General features: G+C 49.7%; 1 protein-coding gene across 2 annotated transcripts in view; it reads left to right on the top strand.

Annotated features, from left to right (window-relative positions):
• The window catches only part of LOC141154300 (semaphorin-3F-like), an 85,507-nt gene extending 80,001 nt beyond the window's left edge, over positions 1-5,506 (top strand). For both annotated transcript variants that reach the window (XM_073639967.1, XM_073639968.1), the window contains one exon: positions 4,750-5,506. In XM_073639967.1, coding sequence (XP_073496068.1) covers positions 4,750-4,995 — 246 coding nt within the window. In that variant the 3' untranslated portion in view covers positions 4,996-5,506. The remainder of the gene's footprint in view (positions 1-4,749) is intronic.
• The last annotated feature ends 7,810 nt before the right edge of the window (positions 5,507-13,316 follow it).

The raw sequence follows: 13,316 nt of genomic DNA, 5'->3' as shown, positions 1-13,316 counted from the left end.
TGTTATGACAGATTCACTTTTACTCCACTTGATTAATTGTTATAATTGTGCCCATTGATTTTAGGATTATTTTTACAATAGCATCTTTGCCACATGTCAGTGACTTCCCCCTTGAAAAACTGGATTCCAGCATATCCGCGGGAGGGGGCCACTGACTTTAGTAAAGGAAACAGTCATTTTCGGCATTGTCAGCTATCTTGAGGCAAGCACAAACGCACAGTCAAACACATTTTTGTGGCCGCCTCAAAAAGACGAACACTGCCGAAAACTTGATAAGAAACCATTGAAGTCAATGGCTCTATTGATGGATCCACCTCAATCCCGTTTATCAGCGGTTCAGCCAGAGGCACTGATGTGGGGAAAAAAGGAAAAAGTGAACCCAGCCGAATACAACCATATAAACCACACGTCGAACTATAGCCTGTGGGCTAAATCTAATCAGCAGGGTGAGTGTATTTGGCCAGCATAGCACTTTCAACTGTATCGGCATCCTGGATGCCGATATACACTGCTCAATAAAAATAAAGGGGACACTCAAATAACACATCCTAGATCTGAATGAATGAAATATTCTCACTGAATACTTTGTTCTGTGCAAAGTTGAATGTGCTGACAACAAAATCACACAAAAGTCATCAATGGAAATCAGATTTATTAACCAATGGAGGCCTGGATTTGGAGTCACCCCCAAAATTAAAGTGGAAAAACACACTACCGGCTGATCCAACTTTGATGTAATGTCCTTAAAACAAGTCAAAATGAGGCTCAGTATTGTGTGTGGCCTCCACGTGCCTGTATGACCTCCCTACAACGCCTGGGCATGCTCCTGATGAGGTTGCGGATGGTCTCCTGTGGGATCTCCTCCCAGACCTGGACTAAAGCATCCGCCAACTCCTGGACAGTCTGTGGAGCAACGTGACGTTGGTGGATGGAGTGAGACATGATGTCCCAGATGTGCTCAATCGGATTCAGGTCTGGGGAACGGGCGGGCCAGTCCATAGCTTCAATGCCTTCATCTTGCAGGAACTGCTGACACACTCCAGCCACATGAGGTCTGGCATTGTCCTGCATTAGGAGGAACCCAGGGCCAACCGCACCAGCATATGGTCTCACAAGGGGTCTGAGGATCTCATCTCTGTACCTAATGGCAGTCAGGCTACCTCTGGCGAGCACATGGAGGGCTGTGCGGCCCTCCATAGAAATGCCACCCCACACCATTACTGACCCGCTGCCAAACCGGTCATGCTGAAGGATGTTGCAGGCAGCAGATCGCTCTCCGCGGCATCTCCAGACTCTGTGACATGTGCTCAATGTGAACCTGCTTTCATCTGTGAAGAGCACAGGGCGCCAGTGGCGACTTTGCCAATCCTGGTGTTCTGTGGCAAATGCCAAGCGTCCTGCACGGTGTTGGGCTGTGAGCACAACCCCCATCTGTGGACGTCGGGCCCTCATACCACCCTCATGGAGTCGGTTTCTAACCGTTTGTGCAGACCCATGCACATTTGTGGCCTGCTGGAGGTCATTTTGCAGGGCTCTGGCAGTGCTCCTCCTGTTCCTCCTTGCACAAAGGAGGAGGTAGCGGTCCTGCTGCTGGGTTGTTGCTCTCCTATGGCTCCCTCCACATCTCCTGGTATTTGCTCCATGCTCTGGACACTACACTAACAGACACAGCTACCCTTCTTGCCACAGCTCGCACTGATGTGCCATCCTGGATGAACTGCACTACCTGAGCAACTTCTGTGGGTTGTACTGTAGACACCGCCTCATGCTACTGTACCTCTAGGGGTGAGAGCAATGGCAAAATGAAAAAGTGACCAAAACAACAGCCAAAAAGGATGAGCACAGAGAAATGGTCTGTGGTCACCACCAGCAGAACCGCTCCTTTATAGGGGGTATCTTGCTAATTGCCGATCATTTCTACCAGTTGTCTGTTCCATTTGCACAACAGCAGGAGAAATTGATTGTCAATCAGTGTTGCTTCATAACTGGACAGGTAGATTTCACAGAAGTGTTATTGACTTGGAGTTACATTGTGTTGTTGAAGTGGTCCCTTTATTTTTTTGAGCAGTGTAGTTGAATGCAATGATGAAAGAGGCAGTCGTTAGCTGATGCGCCCTCCTCCATCATTCTCCCTCTGCGTCTGATGTCTCAGCACAGCAGGCACAATGACTTGTGTTGAGCTAAAGTGCTCGCTACTTGAGTTTGCATCAGGTGCTAGGGTGACATGCTTGAGTCCACACCCCAAGTTTCACAGCTGTTAGACAGGCAGAAAACATGCGAGGATTGTCCATGTATGGCAGGTCATCCGCGCATGTTTTTTTTTTTTTTGGCTAACAGCTGCAAAACATGTGGGGCCGGGACTCGAGCAAGTCACTTGAGCACCTGTGATACTCTATGTGGGGCCCATTATACTGTATGAAGCACTATGTGAGTCCATTACACTATATGGAGGGTTGTACAGGGATCACAGTTGGGAAATCATACCGTGATGGGGTCACCAAACTTTGCTGGGGGAAGATGGAGGGGTACAGTAGGGTCATCATACCTTACATGTGGAGGGTATTATGGAGGAATTCACTGTGGGGTATCATACTGTGTCTGGCAGGCACTTTTGTTGACATTTTTTATTATCTGTATGATTCAAGGTTTTTATCCTTTATTACATACATAAATTAGGCCATTATGCCTTATGCCTTTACTGCTCTTACATATTATTCCAATATGCCCTATTTGTGATTAATAGTTCTTAGAATAAGATAAACACAGTTAAAATGTACCGTATATACGCGAGTATAAGCTGAGTTTTTCAGCACACTTTTTGTGCTGAAAAAGACCCACTTGGCATATACTCAGGTATTTACTCAAGTACATAGAAATCCCGTTGGTGGATAGTGGGGGCGGGGTTGTGGCGGCAAAGGAGCGGGGCACACGCTGCTGCTGCTACCACGTGTGCCCGCTGATAAAGGGAAATGAATATTCCCTCTTCTCCACTCCCATGGGCGCGGAGAAAAATGAATATTCATTCTCTTTAGTAGCGGGCACAGAGGAGCGCTGAGCCGCTACTAAAGAGATTACATATTCACTCTTTGTGGGGAGGAGTGAATATGCCGGAAGCTCACATCAGCGCATGACTGTGACACCATGCACTGCTGAGATGCTGACATGTTCTGCTGATTGTTTCTCACCTGGTTTTGGCTCCCACTGCTGAGAAAAAATACTGACCGAATACTGATAGTGGGGCCGTGGTCTTAGATGTATTTAGGTTGCATGAGCTTTACTTTCAATTTATTTGCCCATCAATATACATAACATTTAAAGGGAGTCGGTCAGCACAGAATGACTGTTCAAACCAAACACAGGCGGCTTGGTGCATTGGCTTGACCAAGCCGTTCAGTGCACCTTCCCATCTACTTGTTTTCCATCAATCTTCACTCTCCTTTGACTCCTGTAAAGCCAGATCCATAACTTAACGCAGAGGGTAGAAATAGATAGAAAATAAGTAGGTGGGGAGTTGCACTTAACGCCTGTGCTTGGTTTGAACACACAGTTTTGTGTAGACTCCCTTATATCAGCACAGAATGACTGTTCAAACCAAGTACAATTGCTTGGTGCTTCAGGGCGGGGCCAATTATTTAAATACACCTTTACACCTGTTTTGGTTTCCATCTTTTTCCACCTTTCTCTGGCCCTATGAAGCATGAGCTGTCAATCGAATAAAAAGGGGGTGGAGATAAAGGGAAAACGAGCAGGTGTGAAGGTGTATTTAAAGGGAACCCGTCATGTCTTATCTACTATGTAAACTGCCCCCACTGCGCTGTTTGCATCACTAACACGCTTTTTTCATTAAAATTGGTGCTAATATCATGAGTCTATAACATTTTATACACTTATATCTTACCTGCTCATTCAGTCATAGGGGTGTTATCCTCACATTCAGTCAGGGCTGGCGCCGCCCACGCGTTTGAATTTGGCTCCAGGCTAGCGCTGATGTAAGTGGGGCGCATGTGCAGTATGACATGGCCAGCCGCGGCTCCCCGCGCATGCGCAGTGAGGCTGTGTAGTTCCCAGGTTCAGTGCGCAGCCGCGGTTCCCCACGCCTGCGCAGTGAGGCTGTGTAGTTCCCAGGTTCACTGCGCATGCGCTGTGACGAGTGGCTCCAGCCACACACCGTGAAGCTGGGAACTACACAGCCTCACTGCGCAGGTGCGGGGATCTGTGGCTGGCCATGTCATACTGCACATGCGCCCCACTTACATTAGCGCTAGCTGGGAGCAAAATTCAAATGTGTGGGCGGCGCTGCCCCTGACTGAATGCAAGGATCACACCCCTATGGCTGAACGAGCAGGTAGGATATAAGGTGTATAAAAAGTCATACTCATATTAGCACCAATTTTAATAAAAAAAAGTGTGTTAGTGATGCACATTGCTTCACCAACAGTGCAATGGGGGCAGTTTACATAGTAGATAAGACATGACAGATTCCCTTTTAAATGACTGGCCCCTCCATAAGGGACTTAGTTTGAACAGTCATCCTGTGCTGACAAGAGTCCCTTTAAATATTGAAACCTCTTCACACAACCCCCTCCCAGGACAGCTTTACTGTCTCCATGATGCACCATGATCCCCACTGATTCTTTCAAAATCTCTGTCTGTAGAATCAGTGGCACATTGCTGTATAGTGTCTGCCTGTAGCTTTCAATGGCGACTTATTTCTGGATCCCATCCCCTTCTACTGTGTTTACTCACCAGGTTCGTCTTCACTCTATGGAAGGAGGTGCCATACTTCGCTCTGTCCAGATAAATGACGCCGGCCTCTACACATGTCTGGGGACAGAGAACGGCTTCCGACGCTCACGTGGCAAAATAAGACTAAGTGTTCTACCCCGCGAAATGCTGGAAAAACTGACATCAGCCCCTACCATGCTCCCATTACCAGCACAATGCCCACCAGCCCGTAACAGGCAAAAATCAAGAACACAAGCAGAGAGGAACTGAAGCTGTCAAAATATGGACAAACCAGCCAGAGAGAGCTGGCCGGCCGCAGCAGCCACAGGACCCACTGTTTCAACACAAGAGACTCCTACCCCTGGGAGACTGTGTGAATATCACCTTCCCAGCTGCCTTGCTGGCGAGGGTGAGGATGAGTATTGGTTTGTGTAGGGGTGAAAGGTGTTAGTGGTAGTAAGACATTCCAGAACGATACTTTGTATAGAGAAGTGTGTGAGTGAGTATGTAGTGCGAGTGTGAAGTATTCCTATTTATCACAAACACTGGCTGCCAGATTTCTTGTTTCAACCTGTGAGCAGCTGTCATGTTGGTGTGCCATCCTCAGCCCAAGTCACTAGGCTTTCTCCTTATGTATCTGATTTCCAGCAGAAGAGACTGAGTTGCACCGCGAGCAGCACATGTAACTGGACAGATGCCAGGCGACAATGCCGGCGCTCCTGTAACTAGCAATATCAGATTCACAACCTGAAGTAAGAAATTAAATCTATTTTGTATCTGTCATGATTGTATTCTCAACGTACCCATGGACTGTGATTCTGCTCACATTTTATATATTTAGTGCCAATATCGCTGCTGCTTATGCTGGGCAGTTGTTTTTTTTTGTTTTTTTTTAAGTGTAAAATATTGGGACTGGAAAGGGGAAATTAAATGTTGTGTTTATAGTCCCAGTTACAGAGAATGAGAGTAGTGCTTCTAATGAACTGCCCTGGCCAGCCGCCGTTACCTAGTGCCATCATGAGGGCTGCAGGAACGACAGCAATGGTTCTTGTACTGAAGGCAGGTACCTCTATGTACAACTGACGGGGCCAGGCTGCCTCTTAGGCTGGATTCACACCATAATCATGGACCGTGCTCAGATCAGAAGACAAGACATGACCTAACTATCTAATGCTAGGGTTAACAACCATATTTTCTCTTGTCTGAGAAAAATCAGTCAGATTATACTAATCACACTCTGATCAGACTGTGCGCATAATGTGATCAAATTTTCTCAGATGAGGGAAAAAAGAATCTCCATTATGTCAGTCCAAGAAAATCAGACCAAACTCTGATGTCATCCGAGTGCAGTCAGATTTTCTCCACGGACTCATTGACTTGCATGGACGAGTGTGCTCAGCATATAGGATGCAAATCATGCATGCTGCGTTTTTTTGCCTCAGGACACATTCTATCAAATAAAGACAAAAACAAATGTGCTCTGCTCCCTAGAATAACATTGGTCCGAATATGATCTGCTGTTTTGTTGGGTCGCACTAGGAGTGAAAATATGGTTGTCTGTAGAAGCCCTCTCAGGCATAGATAAGGCAGGAAACCGGCGGCCAGGCTGGGTCTTAATTCAAACACAGCTACAGCAGTTACAGAATTATTTTGCACTATTATATAACTGGAGGGAGCACAGCTCTAGCTACTCTGTGTGCAACTAGTCACATTTACATTCTGAGCTCTGTAGTTCCTAACATCTCAATGTGTATGTAGTCGATCAGCGATCATGAACGGGCCATAAATCTAACATGCCCAAGACATCTGACTGCCGGACAGTCACCACAACCTTATACACAATAGATGATTGTGTATGGCCATTTTAAATGTCTCGTTGGCTTTACAAGTGCACTCTGCTTCCTGGCTGTACAGTCCTGAATGATTGGCAGTTTACACAAGTGCCAGTTTTGCCTTTGCAGCATCAGAAAAGATCAGGAGCTTTAAAGCTGTCCGGAGTCAGCCAACTTCAGAGCAATGCTTGCAAAAAAAAAAAAAAAAACAACCATGCTCCTTTCTAAGGAAACCGGTCACCTTCAATATACGGTAGCAGTGGCTGTAAGCTAGGCAATGAGCCATAACCTATAGAATTTCTGATCATGCGGTCCTTAAGAACACAAGGGATTTTTACTATGTACCTGCCAATATAGTTTTTTTGTTACAAGCAGTTTGCAATCTTACCCATTAAAGAACTTAAAAATAACAATTTAATAGAGGTTTTCCCTCAAATGACATACATCCACAGAATAATAAGTGTTAGATTGCTGGGGTCTCAATCCCCCGATCCTCCTGTGTAAAGTCAGGTTAGAATGGAGCAGCCATTCATTTGTCTATGGGGGAATAGAGAGAGACTGCAGCACACTGCTCTCCCCATCTCAGAACAGCGGCTTTCTGTTTAAACCTGACCTAAGAAAAGAGGAGGATCAGACATATTCATGATAGCTGTATAACAGCTCTGCACAAACTACAGTCATGTGCATGTGAAAGGGGTTTCTGTACATCCATGGGACATTTCATAGAGTTATGTGCATGTGAAAAGGGTTTCTGTACATCCATGGGACATTTCATAGAGAGGTTTTTTTTTTTCTCCCGTTAATCTGCCCTAGCAGTAAAGTGTTTCCGGTGCTTTATGAAGAATGTCCACATTTTGTACCTGAAAACAGACAATGTGCCAACTTATAATAATCATCACAGTGGTGTGAACTCCAAATAAAAGTTACACAGACATGGGGCCCATTTCATCAGTTTGTACCAGCAAACTAGGATGAAAGCAATATATTGTGCAAAAAAAAAAGTCACTTTTTTTTACTCTGTCGCCTCATTGGGGGACACAGGACCATGGGTGTTATGCTGCTGTACACTAGAAGGCGACACTATGCATAATCTGAAAAAGATTAACCGTGGCTCCTCCTCTGCAGTATACACCCCTGGACGGCGTCAGCCTTCTCCAGTTTTTGCTTAGTGTCGCACAGGAGGCACACCTAAAACTTTTACTCCGACGGGATTACAGATGAAGAAAAGCGGGTCTCCTGCGAGACTCCCGGCATGGCTCCTTCCTCTGCCCCCTATTACGGGGTGCACAGTTGAAGTCGAGATGGCTATTCCCCATGTCGCTCCTTCCCCAGCCCCTCGGGTGTTGGTTCGAAGACTAGACCCCCCTCCTTCCCCAATTCCTTTTGGTTTCTGGGTTGAGGTCGAGGCGAGGATAAAGCCCCCTGATGGTGACAGCAGCACCCTCCCTAATCCCCCTCTGTGGGCATTAGGTTGAAACGCCTCAGGTAGGGCCTGTACAGGCAGCACTCTGCAGCTCCCAGTAGCCAGCACACTGCAGCTGAATCCAGGGACCCCAGCCCTGAGGCAGGCTCCTGTCGGACAGGCACAGGCCTCCCTGCGCCCTGTCTCTGCAGCAGCACCAGCTCTATGGTGCCTCAGGGGGACTCTTCTCAGGGCCCCCCTTCCGCTATCCTGCCTTGAAATCCGGGGCGGTCCGGTTCAGATCTGACCCCCTCCCGGACTTCCGCGCCGGCCTGGAGCCCCTTTGGGCATCAGGCATCTAATTTATACCGCCCCCCGGATGACAAATATGACACTCTACAGTGTCATAGAGGGGGCGGATTCAGACTGAAAGGGCGCGATTTCACACAGTAACTGCCGCCCTTTTCAGCTCTCCGCCCGCCTTCTTCCTTAAACTTTACTCCGGCGGCCATTATCTGCTGCAGGATAAAGAATTAACCCTGCAGCTACCAGTCGGCAGACACAGACCAGGCCTGCCAGTCTCCGTGGAGCCACAGGACTGTGGATCTTCGGCGCTGGACCTAGGGGCACACTTGTGGGGTAAGATCACAGCTGGAGTTCCTCCTCGGCTGTGAATCCATTATTTCTTATAAGCTCCTCTGCACTCTACATAGCCACTGTGCACTATGCCGGACTCAAGGTCCAAGAGAACCAGGCAGGACTGCTATTACGCACTCTGTACAGCCTGCAGTAATACTCTCCCCAGTGGCAGCACGTACCTGCACTACCAGGACTGCATCCAGACTACTGTGCCAGAGCCCCAAGAAGCCCCTGCCAATGCTTCGGGTCTAATGCCACGCAGGAATGGGTCACTCAGATGTCGTAATCTATGACGCAGTCTATAGATAAACTAACCTCCACATTGCTTCAAGCTCTGCAGCGTCATGCCTCGGCTATGAACGCTACCCAGCAAAGGGAGAGCTCGACTCAGGCTACCCAGCAAAGGGAGAGCTCGACTCCGGGACATGACGACCCGGGCACATCCACATCTAGGTCAGGACGCAAGCGGACCCACAGGTCACGTTCATCTGCGTCATCCCATAGCACATGGTCATCCCCTACTAGGGAGAGACACCGTAATTCCAGGTCATTTAGACCGTCCCCTACCAGGGACAGACAATGCAGATCTCCGCAGCGATCCCCGACCAGAGAAGGCCTCCGCCCCGGTTCATCCAGCAGGAGACGCCTTACCGATACACAGGATTCGGAAGACATCTGTGATTCCGACTCTGACAAGGAAACTGAAGGGTCCCTGATCCCAATCCCCCCTAGCAATACAGCGCTAGTTGAGGATGTAAGAGTCGTCCATCCATCGGGTGCTGGACATTTCTGATCCGCCCCCGGAGGCACAAGAACATTTCCTTTGAAGGAGTTCTGAAGCCGCCTAAGATCTCTTTGACCACCCAGAGTTTAAATCGATTCTTAAATCGCAAATATCTGGAGGTGCGGTACCCCTTCCCACAGGAGGTCACCAAGGAATGGACAGATCCACCCAAAGTGGATCCCCCAGTCGCTAGGCTAGCACCACAGTCACTCCTTTCACGGCCAGATAGCTCAACCCTCAGGGACGCAGCAGACCGGCAGGTGGAACGCAAGGCTCGTTCAATTTTCGAGCCAATTTTCGGGCCTCCCTGGCTCCACGTTCGCTTCAGTTTGGGCTGCCAAGGCCATCCTGGCTTGGCCCCAAAAATTTACAAGCTGGCCTCCAAGCATCTGCTCCTGAGCTGTCGGACCAAGCAGTTCAAATAGTTGTAACAGATTACATGCTTCATGCAGCTCTGCATTCAGCAAGGGGTGCAGCGGGGATAGCATCAAACGCCATCACGATTCGGCGTATCCTCTGGCTGCGGGAATGGAAAGCAGACGCAGCCTCAAGGAAGTCCCTCACGCACCTCCCGTACCTCAGTGGTCGACTTTTTGGCGAACAGTTGGACATGATGATATCCAACGCCACCGGGGGTATGAGTACCTCTCTCCCCCCACTGAAACTCTAAACGCACTTACAGGAAGCGTAACCAAACTAGATTCCGATCCTTTCAGAACTCTTCGGACTGGTCCGTCTCGCGTCCAGCACAAAATAGCAACCGCACCCCACGCAGGGACAACTCGCGGTCGACGCAAAAGTCGGACAAGACCTGGCAGTCAAAAGTAGGCCAGTCAAAGTCCAAAGGAGGAAAATCTCAGACTTCCTCCTCATCATGACTCACGGACTCCGGAAGACACCCCACCCGTAGGCGGCCGACTTTTGCTCTTTTATCAAGTCTGGCTGCCTATTACAGAAGACAGGTGGGTCAGGGAACTAGTGTCTTCAGGATACAAGATAGAGTTCACTTCCAACCACCAAACAGACTCTTTCTTTCTGTTTCCCCAAAGCCGCCAGCCAAGGCTCGTGCCTTCCGCCAAGCGGTCTCCTCGCTTCTTCAAGCAGGAGTCATAGTACCGGTCCCTGCGGCCGAGCGCTTCCGAGGGTTCTACTCCAATCTATTCGTAGTCCCCAAGAAAGGAGGCGGCGTACGGCCCATACTGGACCTAAAACAGCTCAACAAATATGTACGGGTACGTCACTTCCGCATGGAGTCCCTTCGGTCCATCATTGCGTCCATGGAGAAGGGAGAATTTCTCGTCTCCATAGACATACAGGACGCATACCTGCATATAACAATTGCACCCGCCCATCTGAGATTTTTCAGGTTCGCAATCGACCAGGACCACTAACTGTTAGTGGCTCTCCCGTTCGGACTCGCCGCGGCTCCCAGAGGATCGCTCACAATCGAGTGATCACAATCGACACTGAGTCACCTGGGCTGGTTAGTCAACCTACAAAAGTCATCACCAACCCCGAGTCAGTCTCTGACCTTCCTGGGAATGCCATTCAACACCTTCAGGGGTCTAGTGCTCCTTCCCAAGTACAAGGCACTGCTTCTCCGTCTAGGAGTTCGCACCCTCCTCAGCAAACCCCCTCGATCTCTCCGGTTTGCCATGAGAGTCCTCGACAGCATGATGGAGGCAATAGAAGCGGTCCCATTTGCCCAGCTTCACCTCAGGCCTCTCCAACTAGCCATCCTCAAGTCATGGGACAGGAACCCCTTTTTCTCTCGACAGGGAGTTCCAGCTGACGTCGTCAACCAGGAGGTCCCTGCACTGGTGGCTCAAGCCAACCTCACTAACAAAGGGGAAATCCTTTCCCACGGGTCAATGGAAGGTTCTGACCACCGACGTGAGCCTGACGGGTTGGGGTGCGGTACACTTACACCACAGGGCAAGCAACCATGCCCATCAACATCTTGGAAATTCGTGCCATCCTCCTGGCGTTGAGAGCCTTCCATCACTTACTGGCAGCCTCTCACATCAGAGTACAGTCAGACAATGCCACGGCTGTGGCATATGTGAATCACCATGGGGGGGACCCGCAGTGCCCAGGCGATGCAAGAAGTGACACACATTTTCCACTGGGCGGAAGACACAGGTTCGGTTCTCTCTGCGGTCCACATTCCGGGTGTGGACAACTGGGAAGCAGACTTCCTCAGCCGGAAAGCAATGGACTCGGGAGAGCGGTCTCTCCATCCCGAAGTTTTTCGCCAGATCTGCCATCGCTGGGGCACTCCGGCCGTGGATCTAATGGCATCCCACTTCAATGCCAAAGTCTCCAACTTCATGGCCAGAACACACGACCCGCGGGCGCTAGGAGCGCACGCACTGGTTCAGGACTGGACCCAGTTCCAGCTCCTGTACATTTTTCCACCTCTCCCCCTGATATCCAGAGTGGTGAGGAAGATCAAGCAAGAGGGAGTCCAACCATCCTAATCGCACCGGACTGGCCCAGACGTACATGGTACGCCGGCATCGTACAGCTCACAGCAGACATCCCCTGGCATCTCCCTGCCCGCCCGGATCTTCTGTCACAAGGCCCGTTCTACCACCAGAACTCAGGGGCCCTCAATTTGACGGCGTGGCCATTGAGACCTGGGTTCTAACCCAGTCAGGGTTCTCGCCGCATGTCATTGCAACCATGATCAGGGCACGGAAGCCAACCTCTGCTAAGATTTATTACCGTACCTGGAAAGCCTTCTTTACCTGGGGCGAAGCTCGTGGCCAGACCCAATTCCCTTATTCCCTCCTCAGGGTACTTGGGTTTCTCCAATCCGGTCTGGAGTCCAGACTGTCCCTGGCCTCCCTTAAGAGCCAGGTGTCAGCTCCCTCAGTGCTTTTTCAGAGGTGCATTGCTAACCAGCCACAAATAAGGACATTTCTTCAGGGGGTTTCCCGATTGGTTCCCCCCTACAGACGACCACTAGAAACGTGGGACATCAACTTGGTGCTGACAACATTGCAGGAAACACCTTTGAACCCCTTAGGGAAGTCCCACTTCGCCTTCTATCCCAGAAAGTGGTTTTCCTGGTGGCAATCACCTCGCTACGCAGGGTGTCTGAACTGTCAGCGGCCCTTCCTGTTTTTTTTTGTTTGTTTTTTTCACCAGGACAAGGTAGTTCTCCGTACGGTCCCATCCTTCCTTCTGAAGGTTGTGTCCAACTTCCACCTCAATGAGGAAATTTCACTGCCATCCCTCTGTCCGGTCCCGGTTCATAGAGTGGAGAAGGCTCTGCATACGCTTGACCTTGTCAGGGCATCGCGTATCTGTGTCTAGGACTGCGCCCTTCCGGAAGTCTGATTCTCTTTTCCTTCTACTGGAAGGCGGTCGCAAGGGTCTGCCAGCTTCCAACGCTACCCTTGCCAGGTGGATCAAATCCACCATACAAGAGGCCTACCGCCTCAAAAATTCTCCTCTTCCAGCAGGTATTACGGCACACTCTACACATGCGGTAGGGGCCTCCTGGGCCATTCGGCACCAGGCTTCGGCACAACAAGTGTGTAAGGCAGCCACCTGGACTAGCCTACACACGTTTGCCGAACAGTACAGGGTTCATACCCAGTCCTCAGCAGACGCGAGCCTGGGTAGATGGGTTCTGCAGGCGGCGGTGCCCCAATTGTAGGGGCCTGTCTACACAATATTCGTCCATTGCTTCCCACCCAGGGACTGCTTTGGGACGTCCCATGGTCCTGTGTCCCCCAATGAGGCGACAGAGTAAAGGAGATTTTTGTGTACTCACCGTAAAATCTCTTTCTCTTAGCCTCTAATTGGGGGACACAGCTCCCACCCTGTTGCCCGTTCCGGGCCGTTGTTATGTTGAGTTCTCATATTGTTTTTTCTTGAGCTCGTACATAGTTGCCTTCTTATAGGCATGGTTATGTTATCCATG

This window comes from Phyllobates terribilis, unplaced genomic scaffold (assembly GCF_046119375.1).
Source record: "Phyllobates terribilis strain yellow unplaced genomic scaffold, ASM4611937v1 Scaffold_7__3_contigs__length_470593459, whole genome shotgun sequence".
In the NCBI taxonomy this organism is placed as follows: Eukaryota; Metazoa; Chordata; class Amphibia; order Anura; family Dendrobatidae; genus Phyllobates; species Phyllobates terribilis.
The sequence above is the reverse complement of the archived record's forward strand: the minus strand, read 5'-3'. Positions and strand labels throughout refer to the sequence as shown.